The sequence below is a fragment of the Lithobates pipiens genome, unplaced genomic scaffold (assembly GCF_037356315.1).
Source record: "Lithobates pipiens isolate NorthernLeopardFrog02 unplaced genomic scaffold, aLitPip1_a1.2 Scaffold_1, whole genome shotgun sequence".
In the NCBI taxonomy this organism is placed as follows: domain Eukaryota; kingdom Metazoa; phylum Chordata; class Amphibia; order Anura; family Ranidae; genus Lithobates; species Lithobates pipiens.
This window is the reverse complement of record NW_027507685.1, coordinates 163,966,579-163,985,252: the sequence shown is the minus strand read 5'-3', so window position 1 is coordinate 163,985,252 and position 18,674 is coordinate 163,966,579. Positions and strand designations below refer to the sequence as shown.

Below are 18,674 nucleotides of genomic sequence, written 5' to 3'. Positions count from 1 at the left end.
TTTTACTACATTACTAACCTCATTTTCTTTTGCCATATCACTAAACATAAGCAGTGCCTCTGCTGCAGCAAGAGCAAATATCAGATTCTTGTGAACGGTTGTCCTCTCTGATACTGGAACCCTGAAAAAAAAGGCATTTTTGACTTGATGGTGAATCAACCTTAATGAACCACTACATCATAATGAATCTTTCATCTATATCTCTGGCATATTTCCCTATGCTTCCTAATTGTTCAAACATATAGAGCAGTGATGACAAACCATGGCAGTGGCACCTCAAATGTTTTGGAACTACATTTCCCATGATGCTTATGCAATCTGCAGTGTCGTGAATATCATGGGAACTGTAGCTCCAAACCGTCTGGTGAGCCAAGGTTCGCCATTACCGATATAGAGTATTTCTTTGTAAAATTATAATGTAAACATTTGTTTTGTCATGACGGAATTCACTTTCTTATTCTGAAGACATAGACATTTTGCAGGTTAAAGCTTATAGTTCTATTAGCTACTGTATAATAATATCAAGAAGGTTATTACCCCACGATGAGTAAGAGCATAAAAGTCACCACAAGACCACATAATGACACTCCACAGCCAATAAGCGTCAATGTTCTTAGAATCCACTCTTCTTCTGTACTTCTCTGCATATGTACAAAAAATAATTCTATAATTATAACAAAGCTTTAGAAACCTAAGCTATGAGTTGTCATCCAATCTAAGAAAATCATGTCAAAAGATTATTGTATTTATTGATAAGTTTATCTTGAATAGCAACAAGGGTTAGCTGAAATACAAAAATTGGAATAACACTCCTAAAGCCACATCTGTATATACTTAAATTGGAAGAGGAAAGGTATAGAGATCCACAAGGCCCTAATTCAGACTTTACAGGCAAGGACAATGAATCATATCAAACAGGTCAAGTAGAAAAGAATTAAAAACATATGATAGGCATATGATAGTTTGTAAATATCTAGTGAAACCAAGACAGTTGACACCAAATGAATGTCAGTGAGCCCCTGTGCGTCAACGTGTTTCACTATTTTGCTTTGTCAGGACACACTTGGGGGTAGTTGAAACATATATTTGTCCTTATGGATTCCGTTTGAAGCCCATGTTATTGTGGACCGGAAACAGGTGGACGGGTGTTGTCTGTTCCACCCTTTCCTTTTCTATCATTCTCCTTTTTATGATCTGGATACCAAGTTTGTCTCCTTCCTCCCCCATGAAACATACGAGTGTATATTTATATACAGTGGTGTGAAAAAGTGTTTGCCCCCTTCCTCATTTCCTGTTCCTTTGCATGTTTGTCACACTTAAGTGTTTCGGAACATCAAACCAATTTAAACAATAGTCAAGGACAACACAAGTAAACACAAAATGCAATTTGTAAATGAAGGTGTTTATTATTAAAGGTGAAAAAAAATCCAAACCATCATGGCCCTGTGTGAAAAAGTGATTGCCCCCTAAACCTAATAACTGGTTGGGCCACCCTTAGCAGCAACAACTGCAACCAAGCGTTTGCGATAACGTGCAATGAGGCTTTTACAGCGTCCTGGAGGAATTTTGGCCCACTCATCTTTGCAGAATTGTCCTAATTCAGTTACATTAGAGGGTTTTCGAGCATGAACGGCCTTTTTAAGGTCATACCACAACATCTCAATAGGATTCAGGTCAGGACTTTGGCTAGGCCACTCCAAAGTCTTCATTTTGTTTTTCTTCAGCCATTCGGTGGTGGACTTGCTGGTGTGTTTAGGATCATTGTCCTGCTGCAGAACCCAAGTTCGTTTCAGCTTGAGTACACGAACAGATGGTCGGACATTCTCCTTCAGGATCTCTTGGTAGACAGCAGAATCCATAGTTCCTTTTATCACGGCAAGTCTTCCAGGTCCTGAAGCAGCAAAACAGCCCCAGACCATCACACTACCACCACCATATTTTACTGTTGGTATAATGTTCTTTTTATGAAATGCAGTGTTCCTTCTACGCCAGATATACTTGGACACACACCTTCCAAAGAGTTCCACTTTTGTCTCATCGGTCCACAGAATGTTGTCCCAAAAGTCTTGGGGATCATCAAGATGTGTTGTGGAGAAATTGAGACGAGCTTTGATGTTCTTTTTGCTCAGCAGTGGTTTTCTCCTTGGAACTCTGCCATGCAGGCCATTTTTGCCCAGTCTTTTCCTGATGGTGGAGGCATGAACGCTGACCTTAACTGAGGCAAGTGAGGCCTGCAGTTCCTTGGACGTTGTTGTGGGGTCTTTTGTGACCTCTTGGATGAGTCGTCGCTGCGCTCTTGGGGTAATTTTGGGCGGCCGGCCACTCCTGGGAAGGTTCACCACTGTTCCATGTCTTCGCCATTTGTGGATAATGGCTCTCACTGTGGTTCGCTGGATTCCCAAAGCTTTGGAAATGGCTTTATAACCCTTTCCAGACTGATAGATCTCAATTACTTTCTTTCTCAATTGTTCCTGAATTTCTTTGGGTCTCGGCATGATGTGTAGCTTTTAAGGATCTTCTGGTGGACCTTACTGTGTCAAGCAGCTCCTATTTAAGTGATGCCTTGATTGTGAACAGGTGTGGCAATAATCAGGCCTGGGTGTGGCTAGAGAAATTGAACTCAGGTGTGGACAACCACAGTTATAGTATGTTTTAACAAGGGGGGCAATCACTTTTTCACACAGGGCCATGATGGTTTGGATTTTTTTTCACCTTTAATAATAAACACCTTCATTTACAAATTGCATTTTGTGTTTACTTGTGTTGTCCTTGACTATTGTTTAAATTGGTTTGATGTTCCGAAACACTTAAGTGTGACAAACATGCAAAGGAACAGGAAATGAGGAAGGGGGCAAACACTTTTTCACACCACTGTATCTCTACACCATCAGGAATGCTTTTTATACACAGTCATCAATTTTAATTTTAAATTTGGCTGCTTTGTGGATATTAATTTGAATCAACATGCTGATTGTTGCAGCCCCATACATGGTTGCTGGCACTAGTAAAAAAACTGCCTCCTGCTTTACAAGGTGATTCTCTGGTGAACATCTGGGAGTTCTCCATGTGCAGATAATCTTTTGCTGACAAAGTAGCTATGTCTGTTTTTACGTCTCTCCTCTGGATATAACAATGTTTGAAAGTTTTTTTTTATATTATATGTTTTTGTAATGTAATGTGTGATTGATTTGTTTTATCTTTGATAGTGAGACCTGTTCCTTTCAACTACCCCCAAGTGCGTCCTGACGAAGCAAAATAGTGAAACTCGTTGATGCACAGGGGTTCAGTGCAGTTCATTTGGTGTCAACTCTCTTGGTTACACTAGATATTTACAAATTATCAAATGCCTATCATATGTTTTTAATTCTTTTCTACTTGACCTGTTTGATATGATTCATTGTTAATAAAAATATATTTTTATACTATACTATTGTCCATCTTGCCTGTAATGTCTGAATTAGGGCCTTGTGTCTCTCTATCCCTTCCCTCTTCCAATTTAGGTTGGCTGAAATAATAACCACTACAAGACACATGACCCCTGGAGGCCCAGCTTTGATCTCTATACAAGAATGCTTATTTGTATTTTGCAATAATGAAAAATTTAGAGCATTATCAGTAAGAACAGTGATGCAATATTCAAGGACTACTAACCGGACCTACCGTATTTTCATCACTACTAGGGAAGAACACCGATGTAACATAAAAACATTGTCTTACATTTACTGTATATCTGTAAAGAGAACTGAACAACATGCACTGCCGTGGTAATAAGAAGGAGCCATTTAGTCCCTCTTCAGGTTTTTTAGCATGACTGAAGTGTAAAGACAGAATTTTAGTATTACTATTCAAATATCAGCTATTTATTTTATTTACCTGGACATCGTACACTTGCAACAGGATAGCAAAATTCGTGGTGTGATTACAAAAACATATGGTTGCATCATCAAGGATATTTTTAATGGTACATCCAGCAGTGGACCATCTTCCTCCATGTTGAGTCCTACAGATAAAATATAAAATGTAATGTCAGTAATATTTCTTGACTAACATTTTTTATATTTTCCATTAAGTAGTTATCAATTTTAATACAGTTTGTCAGAGTTATATAAAACTGCATAAAAACAGACAAGTTGGATATCAATATTTATAACTGCTATGGCACAATTAACAGAGAAGATGCTTTTAATGTAGGTGTAAACCCTAACTGAATAATATTTAGTTTGCTTTTTGGTGCTGTTTAGCTTCTGGAGCCTCTTTATGGCCATTTCACTTCTACTTAAACTCCAGTGATGGCTCTGTAGATTTTCAAAGGGTGGATTTTTGATGGTGGTGACAGTGGACGGTGCCTATGTAATGTGTGTTGAAACATCCACTTGAATTGTCCCATGTGGTTGGGTGACTATACAAAGGCACAACTGGGAAACAGGGACAAAAATTATACCCATCTAGGTGAATTCAGCATAAAATATTGCGGATCGCTCAACTCTAGGTCTTCAGGCTGCAGAGGGAGGCTAGTCACCGGCTCTCTGCTCTGCCCCTCCAGTGCTTACTGGAGTGCTGTGCTGTTGAGGGGATGGGAGGAGCTGGCTCAGGCTCTTAGTGGCTCACTGTGAGGCTAAGCCAAATGCCGATCCAGGCATCTGGGTGGATCCCAGCCATATGGTTGGGATCTTTTCAGAGCCTGGACCAGCTCTATGACATCAGTCGACAGCAGACTTCAACCTGCTATCAGCTGAAAATAGATCACAGAGTACAGAACAAACTGTACTCTTGTGGTCCATAGGAGAAGTACAGTCAAAACAGCATGTGGCTATTTTAAGGAAAGATGCACATCTAGATATATTGAACCTGACTATGGAATTACATTAACACTGTCTGTTGTGAGGAGGATACCTGCTGACAAAAAGAACAAAAATGCTTTTTAACTACTTGCCGACCGCTGGCCATCAAATGACAGCCAGGCAGTGCAGCTCTTGTGGCGGGAGGGCGTCATATGATGTCCTCCCATTTAACCACTTGACCACTGGGCACTTAAACACCCTTAATAACCAGACCAATTTTCAGCTTTCGGTGCTCTCGCATTTTGAATGACAATTACTCAGTCATGCAACACTGGACCTATATGAAATTTTTGTCCTTTTTTTCACACAAATAGAGCTTTCTTTTGGTGGTATTTAATCACCGCTGGGTTTTTTATTTTTTGTGCTATAAAAGAAAAAATACCGAAAATTCTGTAAAAAAACGAAGTTTTCTTTGTTTCTGTTAGAAAATTTAGTAGATTAGTAATTTTTTCTTCATAAATTTTAGCCAAAATTTATACCACTACATATCTTTGGTAAAAATAAGTACAAATTGGTGGATATTATTTGGTCTTTGTGAAAGTTATAGAGTCCACAAGCTATGGTGCCAATATCTGAAAATTGATCACACCTGAAGTACTGACGGCCTATTTCAATTCTTGAGACCCTAACATGCCAGAAAAGTAAAAAATACCCCCCAAATGACCCCTTTTTGGAAATAAGACATTCCAAGGTATTTAGTAAGAGGCATGATGAGTTTTTTGAAGTTGTCATTTTTTCCCACAATTCTTTGCAAAATCAAGATTCTTTTTACTTTTTTTTTTTTTTTCACAAAATTGTCATATTATCAGGTTATTTCTCACACACAGCATATGCATACCACAAATTACACCCCAAAACACATTCTGCTATTACTCCCGAGTATGGTGATACCACATGTGTGAGACTTTTACACAGTGTGGCCACATACAGAGGCCCAACATGCATGGAGCGCCATCAGGTGTTCTGGAGCACCCAGGACAATTCTGACATTTCTCTCCTATATGTAAAAATCATCATTTATTTGCTAGAAAATTACATAGAACTCCAAAACATTATATATGTTTTTTTAGCAAACACCCTGGAGAATACAATGGTGGTCTTTGCAACTTTTTATCTCGCACGGTATTTGCGCAGTAATTTTTCGAATGCTTTTTTTTGGAAAAAAAACAGTTTTGTGCTTAAAAAAAAAAAACACAGTAAAGTTAGCCCAATTTTTGCATAATGTGAAAGATGAAGTTACGCTGAGTAAATAGATACCTAATATGTCACTCTTCAAAATTGCACACGCTCGTGGAATGGCGGCAAACGTCGCTACTTAAAAATCCCCATAGGCGACGATTTAAATTTTTTTTACTGGTTATATGTTTTGAGTTACAGAGGAGGTCTAGGGCTAGAATTATTTCTCTCGCTCTAACGTTCGCAGTGATACCTCACATGTGTGGTTTGAACACCGTTTTCATATGTGGGCGGGACTTACGTATGCGTTCGCTTCTGCATGCGAGCATATGGGGACAGGGGCGCTTTAAAAAAAACATTTTTTTTATTGTTCATTTTACTTTATTTATTTTAGTTTGACATTTTTTTCCCCAAAAATAATTTTTTTGATCACTTTTATTCCTATTACAAGGAATGTAAACATCCCTTGTAATAGGAATATGGCATGACAGGTCCTCTTTACAGTGAGATGTGGGGTCAATAAGACCCCACATCTCACCTCTAAGCTGGGAAGCCTGAAAAAAAAAAAGATTCTGGCTTTGATCGTATTAGCGATTCGGTAGAAGCACCGGAGGGCGGAGGGCGGCGGGAGATGTCTATGGCTGGGTATTGCAGGGTATCACCGACTATGGCTGGGTATCTCAGAGCATGGCGTTGCAGAGTACTGCGTTGCAGAGCATTGCAGGGTATTGGCGGGTGTTGCAGAGCATTGCAGAGTGTTGCAGGGTATTGGCGGGTGTTGCAGAGCATTGCAGAGTGTTGCAGGGTATCGGCGGGGGTTGCAGAGCATTGCAGAGTGTTGCAGGGTATTGGCGGGTGTTGCAGGGTATTGGCGGGTGTTGCAGAGTGTTGCAGAGTGTTGCAGAGTGTTGCAGGGTATTGCAGAGTGTTGCAGGGTATTGCAGAGTGTTGCAGAGTGTTGCAGGGTATTGCGGAGTGTTGCAAGGTGTTGCGGAGTGTTGCAGGGTATTGCGGAGTGTTGCAGGGTATTGCGGAGTGTTGCAGGGCATTGCGGAGTGTTGCAGGGCATTGCGGAGTGTTGCAGGGCATTGCGGAGTGTTGCAGGGCATTGCAGAGTGTTGCAGGGCATTGCAGAGTGTTGCAGGGCATTGCACAGTTTTGCAGGGCATTGCAGTGTTGCAGGGCATTGCAGAGTAATGCAGAGTATTTGCAGGGAATTGAGGGGTTAATTTTCGGTGAGCAGCGATGTGGGCACTGCAGATGCAGCCCACATCGCTGCTGACACCGATCTCTTCCCCCTCCGCTGTACCGATCGGTACAGAGAGGGGGAGGGAGGAACCGGCGTCATAACATGACGCCGGCTTGTTTACAAGTGATCACTCCGTCATTTGACGGAGCGATCACGTGGTAAACGGCCGCGATGAGCGGCCGTTTACCGTGATTCGTGATGCGCCGTGTCCACTGGACCCAGCGGTCACGGATGCTCTCGTGTGCGCGCCCCAGGGGGCGCGCGAGAGCAGAATTCTGGGAGGCCGTTAATTAACGGCCTCTCAGAGTTAAACAACCGCCCTGAAGCCGTTAATCGGCAATGGGCGGTTGTTAAGTGGTTAAACAGGGAATACGGGCGATCCTGCATGCACATCCCTGTTCCTTCGGTGGCGGTGTGTCAAAAAGACACTGTTTGCCACCGAGGGGGGTGAACAGCCATTGGGTATGGCTGTTTACCACGTGATCAGCCGTGATGAAGTCACGGCCGATCACAGATGGTTACACCCCCACTGTGCACGGTGCGTGCACGGCGGTGGCGGCGTGTTCCCAGGAACACTGCTCGTCACCGACACTGGTAAACAGCCATTGGCCAGCTGTTTACCCACGTGATCGGCTGTGATCGTTTCACAGCCGATCACTAAATGTAAACAAACTGTGGTAACGAGATGTTACCGGGTTCTCCTCCTCACACACCAATTGTGTGTGAGGAGGAGATTGCGGTAATATCTTGTTACCGCTTACAGTGTACAGTGTTACAGTGTACACCAAACACACTGATAGCCCCCCTCCCCCCAATAAAGAGGGCCTGTCACCACCCATCATAGTACCTGTCACTCACAGTCCATCAGAGTACCTGTCACAGTCCATCCGAGTACCTGTCACAGCCCATCAAAGTACCCGAGTACCTGTCACAGCTCATAAGAGTACCCGAGTACCTGTCACAGTCCATCAGAGTACCCGAGTACCTGTCACAGCTCATCAGAGTACCCGAGTACCTGTCACAGCCCATCAGAGTACCCGAGTACCTGTCACAGTCCATCAGAATACCCGAGTACCTGTCACAATCCATCAGAGTACCCGAGTACCTGTCACAGCCCATCAGAGTACTATTGATCCATTCTGGGCTTCATACATTTACACGCTGCTCCCTAATGGATATTACACTTGTTATATCCCTAGATATTTATTTAACAAGGCTTGGAGACATTGGCATGCCTGCTTGTTCCCTTCCACTGACTCTCTATGGAGTGCTGTTTCTATAGGGTCTGGCCTATACCACCCCTCTAATTGCACCTTACTATAATTTACTCTGCCCTCTGGAATGGAAATTAGTATTTTGGTGATCCTTTTTACCCCATTTAGTACTCCAATATACATGTATATACATACTTGCCTGGGACTACCTCGATATTTTTCTTGAGCCCTCTATTATTCAATAAGTGGCCGTGACTCTTCAATAAAAGGGTAACTCCATTATTATATATATACCTTTCTGCATTATATGGTTTTGTGTCCCCACAATGCTCATATGTGACTATCTTTACAGCGTGTGCTTTAATCTTTCCCCCGGCAACATCTAGACTGACTTTATTGGTTTATATATATTACTTTTACTTGTCTTGATTTCTTTATTTATGTGTTATTTTTCTCTTTTCGTTTTTAAGAATTTAATAAACTAAGCCCGTGAAGAAGCGTTAACCTGACGCGAAACATGTCAGGCATGGGACCCATATCAGCACTTTATCGACTGCGATGTATACCATGTTCTAACTTGTGACACAACTATGGCTATTAAGTCAAGGATTTGTATCACGTGATACTGTTTGTTCATCTCCGATGCTGAATATGGTCTCATTGATGTATTTTTCTATTTTTGTGTTTTTAATGACATTTTGTATTGTTTATATTAATAAAATTTATCATTGAAATACTTTTTTCTTTTTGGTGCCTATACAGTCCATAAAGTCCCCACAACAATTTATTTCTGTATTCAACTCGGACGTTGGCACCTTTTATTATTATTTTATGTTGGGATATCCACTGTTACCACTAAGTGTTTATTGATATCCCTATAAAATCTCTGTTCCAAATCCTTACTTAATACCTTGGAATGTTTACTTTCTAAAAAGGGGTCATTTGGGGGGTATTTGTACTTTCCTGACTTGTTAGTGTCTCAAGAAATGAGATACACCTGATGTACTGAAGGCCTGATCAGATGTACCGTATATACTCGAGTATAGGCCGACCCGAGTATAAGCCGAGGCCCCCAATTTACCCCCAAAAAACTGGGAAACTTATTGACTCGTGTATAATCCGAGGGTGAGACATCCCTGTGTCCCGTCCATCCCTGTGTCCATTCCTGTGTCCCGTCCGTCCCTGTGTCCCGTCCGTCCCTGTGTCCCTGTGTCCATCCCTGTGTCCCTGTGTCCATCCCTGTGTCCATCCCTGTGTCCCTGTGTCCATCCCTGTGTCCCTCCCTGTGTCCCTGTGTCCATCCCTGTGTCCATCCCTGTGTCCATCCCTGTGTCCATCCCTGTGTCCCTGTGTCCATCCCTGTGTCCATCCCTGTGTCCATCCCTGTGTCCCTGTGTCCATCCCTGTGTCCCTGTGTCCGTCCCTGTGTCCCGTCCGTCGCTGTGTCCCGTCCGTCGCTGTGTCCCGTCCGTCGCTGTGTCCCTGTGTCCCGTCCGTCGCTGTGTCCCGTCCGTCACTGTGTCCCGTCCGTCCCTGTGTCCCGTCCGTCGCTGTGCTGTGCTGTCCGTCCATCCCTGTCTACCTGTGCCAATCTGCAGCCTCTCTGTGTGCCACGCTCTCCTCCTGGCAGACGACGGCCATTCCTCTGTTCAAAAGCCGCGCCTCCCTCTCTGTGATAGGCGGAACACTCAATTTCCCAGCAGTCAGTGTTCCGCCTATCACGGACATCCTCTCATCCTCGTCCATAGTATGAGAATGAGCGGATGTCCGTGATAGGCGGAACACTGACTGCTGGGAAATTGAGTGTTCCGCCTATCACAGAGAGGGAGGCGCGGCTTTTGAATAGTAGAATGGCCGCCGTCTGTCTGCTCGATACGCTGATCGGGCAGGCAGACGGCGATGACTCGAGTATAAGCCGAGGGGGGCACTTTCAGCCTCAAAAAAGAGGCTGAAAATCTCGGCTTATACTCGAGTATATACGGTAATCAATTTTCAGTGATTGGCACCATAGTTTGTAGACTCTAAAACTTTCACAAAGACCAAATAATATACACCAATGTGGGTATTTTTACCAAAGATATGTAGCAGTATACATTTTGGCCCAAATTTATGAAGAAAAATTACTAATTAGCAAAATTTTATGACAGAAACAAAGAAAAAACTGAAAATGTATGTCAAAATACCATAATTTTCCTTTCCTGATGGACTCCATGGCAGCCAACGTGTGGGTTTAGTCCCGCCTCCATTACCCTATAGGACGATACTTCCATAAATCTTTTCTCCCTGCCAGAGGCCATGTTCGGTAACTATCCTACTCCAGCCATTTGGGAGGGAACTCCTGCTGCCATGGAGTCCATCAGGAAAGGAAAATTACAGTAAGTATTTTGACATAAATTTTCAGTTTTCCTGACAGACTCCATGGCAGACAACGTGTGGGAAATAACTCGCCAAACACACCCGGGTGGGAAAAAATGCTGAATAAACAAAGATTTGACACTGTCAACCGACAAAACTTTAACACCAAAGTCAACTAAAGATAGAGCCGCCGGCTCAACACAATAATGAGTCATAAAGGTGTGGATTGACGACCAAGAAGCTGCCCTGCAGATAACATCAGAAGCCACATGGCGCGAGGCTGCCCACGAGGTACAAAGACTTCTGGTTGAATGTGCCGTTACCGCCTGAGGACGAGCCAAGCCCTTCTCTCTATATGCCCACTGAATAGCTTGAACTATCCATGCCGCAATTGATCTAACTGACACACGGAAGCCATTGTTCTTCCCATTGAACAGAACGAACAGATAGTCCGACTGCCAAAATGGAGCTGTAACTTCCAGGTATTGCTTTAAGGAGCCACCAACATCGAGAGGATGAACATCTGAGGATCCAGTGGCCCTCAAGGTGGGGAGTGAGATCTCCTGATTCTCATGAAAAATCGAGGTGACCTTGGAGTTTGACCCCAGCATTGGAACTAGGACCACCCTGTCCGGGAAGAAGGTTAAGAGGTTCTGTGGCTCCTAGAACCTGAATCTCTAATACCCTCTTCGCCGAGGTGACAGCCACCAAAAAGGCAGTTTTTATGGTGAGCTCTCTGATGGAAAGAGTTTTCTCCAGATGAGAAAAAAAGTCCAAAACTAGTGGCAGGTCCCATTTAGGGAACCTGGGTTTCCTCTGGGGTCTCAGTCTCACTGCTCCTTTAAAGAATTGTTGAATAAGGGCATGTTTGGCCCACAACACTCCTGTGTAGGGATGAGCTTCGTGTTTGGCGCGAACGTATGTTCGACTCGAACATTGGCTGTTCGTCCGTTCGGCGAAGTCCGAACATTTTGGTCCGTTCGCGCCAAATTCGTGTGGCGCTCACGGCCCACAATGCACTGTGATGACGCAGTGCATTGCTGGCTCATGATTGGCCAAGCATGCACTGTGACCCCGCATGCTTGGCCAATCGCAGCGCCAGCAGCGAGGAGAGCCATGATTGGCCACAGGCAGGATGCCTGTGGCCAATAATAGCTCAGGCTGTGTAGTGCACGCCCCACACTATATAAGGCCGCCAGCGCGGCGGCCTTGTGTAGTGTGTTGGCGTCTGAAGCAGTGGGTGTTCTGTGTACCTTCAACACAGTACACACCGATCGTTTTTGGCCGATTTTCGATCTTGCTGTTGTGTAGTGGTTATTGTCTGCGTGCCCTGACCGCAGTATACACCGCTATATTCACCTCACTTATATAGCTAGTGATCTATCTTTTATAATAGAGCTTGCAGTCAGTAGTGTTAGGAGCTTGTGCGTGCTGTCTGCGTGCTCTGTACCCAGTACATACCGCTATATCCACCTACATAGCTGTTCTCTATTTGAGCCCACTTGCCATCTGCAGGAGTTATTGGAAGTTGTGTGTGCCTCCAGCACAGCACAGTATACATCTGTATATACCCCTTTATCTCTGGTGTTCTATTAAAAAGGCATCTGCAGGAGTTAGTGGGTGTTCTGTGTACCTTCAACACAGTACACACCGATTGTTTTCGGACGATTTTCGATCTTGCTGTTGTGTAGTGGTTGTTGTCTGCGTGCCCTGACCGCAGTATACACCGCTATATTCACCTCACCTATATAGCTAGTGATCTATCTTTTATAATAGAGCTTGCAGTCAGTAGTGTTAGGAGCTAGTGCGTGCTGTCTGCATGCTCTGTACCCAGTACATACCGCTATATCCACCTACATAGCTCTTCTCTATTTGAGACCACTTGCCATCTGCAGGAGTTATTGGAAGTTGTGTGTGCCTCCAGCACAGCACAGTATACATCTGTATATACCCCTTTATCTCTGGTGTTCTATAATAAAGGCATCTGCAGGAGTTAGTGGGTGTTGTGTGCCTCTAGCACAATATACACTACCCAACTGCTTTTTTACCCAACTCCCTTCAGGCCATTACCATGTCTGGAAGGCCAGCAAGGAGAGGCAGACAGGCGCGAGCCGATAAAAGAGGGCAAGCAGGCTCTGTGTCTAGAGACAACAGTGCTGGTCATGGACGCGGTGCATTGTCATCAGCACGTGGCCATGGGACACGCTTGTCCTTCTTTTCGGCAGCTGGACATGTTGAACCACAACATGCCAACGACTTGGTAGAGTGGATGACCAAGCCCTCTTCATCCTCCTCATCCTCTCTCACCCAGTCTCAGGGTACTAGCAAAGCAGCTGCCAACGCATCGTCTTCCCTCCTCTCAATGTCATCATCAGTGACTCCTTCCCTAGACCCACCATGTCCTCCCGAGGAGTCTCCTGAACTCTTTGAGCACAGTGTTGGGTACATGCTCCAGGAGGATGCCCAGTGTTTTGTGGGCTCTGATGATGACACTCAGCTAGAGGAAGGCAGTAGCGTGAGCGCAGAGAGAGGGGATGCTCAAGAAGGACAGCAATCTGGCAGTCATGTTCCACAAGCTGCAGCATACTGCCAGGTTTGCTACAGCGATGAAGAGGGAGGGGATGATGAGGGCACTGACTCCACGTGGGTGCCTGGAAGGAGAGAGGAGGAGGAGGAGGAGGCACATGTCCAACGAGGCAGGATGCCCTCCGGGGGCCAGCTTAGGGGCAGCACACCGACTGAATCACACCGTAGAGCTCTGCCTGTGCAGAGCGCTGCCTCTGCGCGTTATTCTAAAAGTTCTTTGGTGTGGGCCTTTTTTGAGACGAGTGCATCAGATCGCACCGCTGCTATTTGCAACATATGTTTTAAGCGTATCTCACGTGGCCAAAACATCAGCCGCTTGGGCACCACATGCTTGACCAGACATATGTTGACCTGCCATGCAGCTCGTTGGCAAGCGTACCTCAAAGACCCACACCAAAGAACAAAGCGGACCTCTCCTTGCTCCTCATCAGCTGGCATCTCCAACCCCACTAGACCTTCAGTCCTCTCTGAAACCTGCTCTGAGAGGAATGAAGGTGTAGAATTAGGTGTATCACAGCCAAGTGCTTCCGGGAACTCTGCTAGCGGTACACCCACGTCCGATTATAGCAGGCAAATGTCCCTGCCCCAGCTGCTGGACCGGCGAAAGAAGTTCACTCCCAGCCATCCACATGCCCAGCGGTTGAATGCTAGCTTGGCTAAATTGCTAGCACTTCAACTGCTGCCTTTTCAGTTGGTAGACTCGGCCCCCTTCCGTGAGTTTGTACAATGTGCGGTTCCTCAGTGGCAGGTCCCCAAATGCCACTTTTTCTCACGGAAGGCGATTCCGGCTCTCTACTGGCGTGTGGAAGGCAATGTCCTTGCCTCGCTGGACAGGGCGGTCAGCGGTAAGGTGCATATTACCGCTGACTCATGGTCCAGCAGCCATGGACAGGGACGTTACCTGTCTTTCACGGCCCATTGGGTCACTCTTCTGGCAGCTGGGAAGGATGCAGGACAAGGTGCAGTAGTGTTGGAGGTTGTTCCGCCACCACGCCTCCAAAATGCTACTATTGGTTGTGACACACCTCTCTCCTCCACCCCCTCATCTTCTTCTTCCTCCATGGCCTCTTCCAGTGCTCTGTCCTCAGAACCAGCGGTGCTCCATAGGCGTTCCAGGGGCTACGCAAGTACGCAGGCAAAACGATGCCATGCCGTGCTTGTGCTGGTTTGTTTGGGGGACAGGAGCCACACTGGGGCGGATGTTTTGTCAGCTCTGCAGGGGCAGGCCGAGAGGTGGTTGACGCCACGCTAGCTTAAGCCAGGAATGGTGGTTTGCGACAATGGCACCAACCTCCTCTCCGCCCTCTGACAGGGACAACTGACCCATGTGCCCTGTGTAGCTCACGTCCTTAACCTGGTGGTGCAGCGGTTCTTGGGCAGGTACCCCGGCTTACAGGATGTCCTGAAGCAGGCCAGGAAAGTATGTGTGCATTTCCACCAATCATTTAATGCCTGTGCTCGGCTGGCTAAGCTCCAAAAGGAGTTGAACCTGCCCAAGAACCGCCTTATATGTGACATGCCCACCAGATGGAACTCAACATTGGCCATGCTGCAGCGGCTGCACACGCAGCAGAGGGCCATCAATGAGTACCTGTGCGACTACGGCACCAGGACAGGGTCAGGGGAGCTCGGTTTTTTCTCACCACGCCAGTGGGGCATGATCAGGGAGGCATGCACTGTCCTGTCACCGTTTGAGGAGGCCACAAGGATGGTGAGCAGTGACAGTGCATGCATCAGTGACACTGTACCTCTTGTCCACCTCTTGGAGCATACGCTGCGTGGAATAATGGACAGGGCACTTGAGGCAGAACAGAGGCAGGAAGAGGACTTCCTTGCCTCTCAAGGCCCCCTTTATCCAGACAGTGTTCCTGCTGTGCCACCCATCACACAGGAAGAGGAGGAAGAGGAGGAGGAGGATGATTGTGTCAGCATGGAGGTGGAGGCTGGCACTCAGCATCAGCAGCAGCAGCAGCAGTCTTGTAGGGATGATTTACAGTCCCAAGAAACACGTGGACTTGTACGTGGCTGGGAGGAGGTAGCTGCGGATCATGTTGTCCTTAGTGACCCAGAGGACTCCGGACCGAATGCCTCAGCTAACCTACGCTGCATGGCCTCCCTGATCCTGCAAAGCCTGCGGAAGGATCCTCGTATTCTTCGGATCAAGGAGAGGGACCATTACTGGCTGGCCACTCTCCTTGATCCACGGTACAAGGGTAAGGTTGCCGACCTTATCTTGCCATCGCAGAGGGAGCAGAGGATGAGACATCTCCGGGAGGCCTTGCAGAAAGGTCTGTGCAACGTGTTCCCAGAGACTGGGAGGTTACAAACTCCTGGTCCTGGACAACGTGTTGCTGAGGCATCGGTCAGAAGGAGCGGTGGAGAATGTGGCCGTCTGACTGATGCTTTCAGACAATTTTTTAGTCCGCAGCCCCAAGGTATGATCGGTTCCAGCACCCATCGCCAGCGTCTGATTTACATGGTGCAGGAATACCTAGGGGCAAGGTCAGACTTGGACACCTTTCCCACTGAAAATCCTCTGGCTTACTGGGTCTTGAGGATGGATCACTTGCCAGAGCTTGCACAGTATGCAATTGAGCTACTGGCCTGTTCTGCATCCAGCGTTCTTTCGGAACGCACCTTCAGTGCTGCTGGTGGCTTTGTTACCGATCACAGGGTGCGCCTGTCCACCGAATCAGTTGATCGACTGACCTTCATCAAGATGAATCAGTCTTGGATCACCCACAGCTACCAAGCACCTGAAGCTGATGTAACAGAATAATTTTTTTTGAAATATCACATCCCTTCAAGACTGCCTATGCTGATGCTGAGTGACTGTCCTGTTATGTTGATTGTCTATCCTCTTCCTCCACCGCTGATATGTTGGAAGAACATTTCTGGTTCTGGTTGATGCCATCAGCCCAATTTTTCTGCCCCTGTTTAACAGGGGCGTTTAAGTACAATTTTTGATGCAATGCTTTGCAGCAGGGCTAATTCCTGCAATCAAACAAGAGTATATGGGAGAGGTTGCAGTGTGGTGGCACCAGCACCAGTGCCTAAGGCCCAATTTTTCTGCCCCTGTTTAACAGGGGCGTTTAATTACAATTTTTGATGCAATTCTTTGCAGCAGGGCTATTTCCTGCAATAAAACTAGAGTATATGGCAGAGGTTGCAGTGTGGTGGCACCAGCACCAGTGCCTAAGGCCCAATTTTTCTGCCCCTGTTTAACAGGGGCGTTTAATTACAATTTTTGATGCAATTCTTTGCAGCAGGGCTAATTCCTGCAATAAAACTAGAGTATATGGCAGAGGTTGCAGTGTGGTGGCACCAGCACCAGTGCCTAAGGCCCAATTTTTCTGCCCCTGTTTAACAGAGACATTTAATTGCAATTCTTGATATAATATTTCACAGGAGGGCCCCTTCCTGTGCCCACCCAGAGTAACGGTGAGGACTTATAGTGTTGTGGCACCAGCACCACAACCACCAAAGGTCAATTTTTCTACCACTGTTCAACAATGGCATGTAATTACAATTCTTGATATAATCGTTCACAGCAGGGCGCCCCAGGGCCCACCAAGAGTCACTTTGAGGGCTTACAATGTTGTGACAAAACCAACACCTTGTTCCGCCATTTCTGCAGAGCATATAGCGCAGGCCCCTACTTTCAAACATCCAATTTACAAACATCTCCTACTTGCAAATGGAAGGAGACAACAGCAAGTGAGATGAAAAAAGATGGACGACAAAACAAATTATACAGGGGTGATAACCCTTCCCTATGTTTTCCAAAAAGCTTAAAAATAGTTTTTTGGACTGGAGCTACACTTTAAAAATTTACCAGTTGAAAATTACAAACAGATTCAACTTAACACAACAAACCTACACAGTCCCTGTCTTGTTTGCACCGCCTGTATACTGCTGTTCTGAGTATATAGGCCCTGGGGGCCACACGCATTTCCTTTTTTTAATATGGGTACAGGGTTCCCCTTAATATGCATACAAGACCCAAATAGGCTGGTAATGGGCAGGGAGGGCTACCCATGCCATTTTTCTCAATGATTTTCAACCATATTGCAGGAACCAGATATAACATTAAAACCGCAAGCAGTTTTAAATGGTGTTATTTCCGTTTAATGTCATTTTGTGCAGGGACTGTTCTAAACACGGGAAACACGTGGCACTTCACAGGCATACTACAGACACCCCCCAGGCACCATATTTAAAGGAATATTTCACTTTTTTTTCCACTTTAATCGTCATTAAAATCAGTGCTCCCGCCAAAACGGCCGTTTTTAAAACTTTTTTTTGCATTGACCCATGTCCCCTGGGGCAGGAGCCAGGTCCCCCAACCCTTTTTAGGACAGTATCTTGCATATTAGCCGTTAAAATTAGCACTTTTAATTTCGAACGTTCGAGTCCCATAGACTTCAATGGGGTTCTAACATTCGTACGAATTTGGGGTCCGTTCGAAAGTTCTGGTGCGAACCGAACTGGGGGGTGTTCGGCTCATCCCTACTCCTGTGAATGTGGAGATAGCAGACACTTGAACCCGAAGGGAACTAATTGACAGAGGTAAGTCCAGGCCTGTTTGCAGAAAGCTCAAAATGTCTTGAACGGCAGGTGATCCACATGAATTAGTTCTGGAGGACATATAGGACGCAAACTTAGCCCAAATACGTTCATAAACTTTATTAGTGCTCCATCTTCTAGCACTTAAGAGAGTGGAAATAGCCTCTTTGGGACATCCTAGTGCTTCCAACCTTCCCCTCTCAAGAACCAGGCCCTCAACTGTAGGTGAGCTGGACATGGGTGGAGAATCGTGCCTTGGGAGAGCAGATCCTGTCTGGGAGGAAGAGGAACTGGATCCTGGAAGCTGAGAAGGGATAGGAGAGGAAACCAAGGCCTGTTGGGGCGTGGCCGGAAGCCGAGGTGGACGGACGCATTGGAGAAGAGCTCCGTATATCCCCTTCTCCATCCACCTCCATCCGCACTCAGGATCGCTCTACAATGCCCTGAAAAGGATCATCCTGAGTGAGGGAATCACCCGGCTCGATTTGCGGGCGGAATTTTCGCTCCGCGGTGCCCCTACCATTCACGGCCTAGTGCGCGGTCGGCGCCACAGCGGAAGTCCCGTCGCCGCCATCTTGCGGCCTACCTCCGCCCTCAGGCCCTGCTGGCTCCGGGCTCCATCCAGAAGGCGGGCACATCCATCCACCACACGTCCACCGCACGACCCGGAGGCTGGTCACACACACG

General features: G+C 46.1%; 1 protein-coding gene across 4 annotated transcripts in view; it reads right to left on the bottom strand.

The window, feature by feature from the left end:
* The window catches only part of ADGRD2 (adhesion G protein-coupled receptor D2), a 930,084-nt gene that overhangs the window by 514,271 nt on the left and 397,139 nt on the right, over positions 1-18,674 (bottom strand). For all 4 annotated transcript variants that reach the window (XM_077478839.1, XM_077478840.1, XM_077478842.1 and 1 more), the window contains exons 14-16: positions 3,874-4,000; positions 538-641; positions 19-121 (exon numbers count right to left, since the gene is read on the bottom strand). In XM_077478839.1, coding sequence (XP_077334965.1) covers positions 19-121; positions 538-641; positions 3,874-4,000 — 334 coding nt within the window. The remainder of the gene's footprint in view (positions 1-18; positions 122-537; positions 642-3,873; positions 4,001-18,674) is intronic.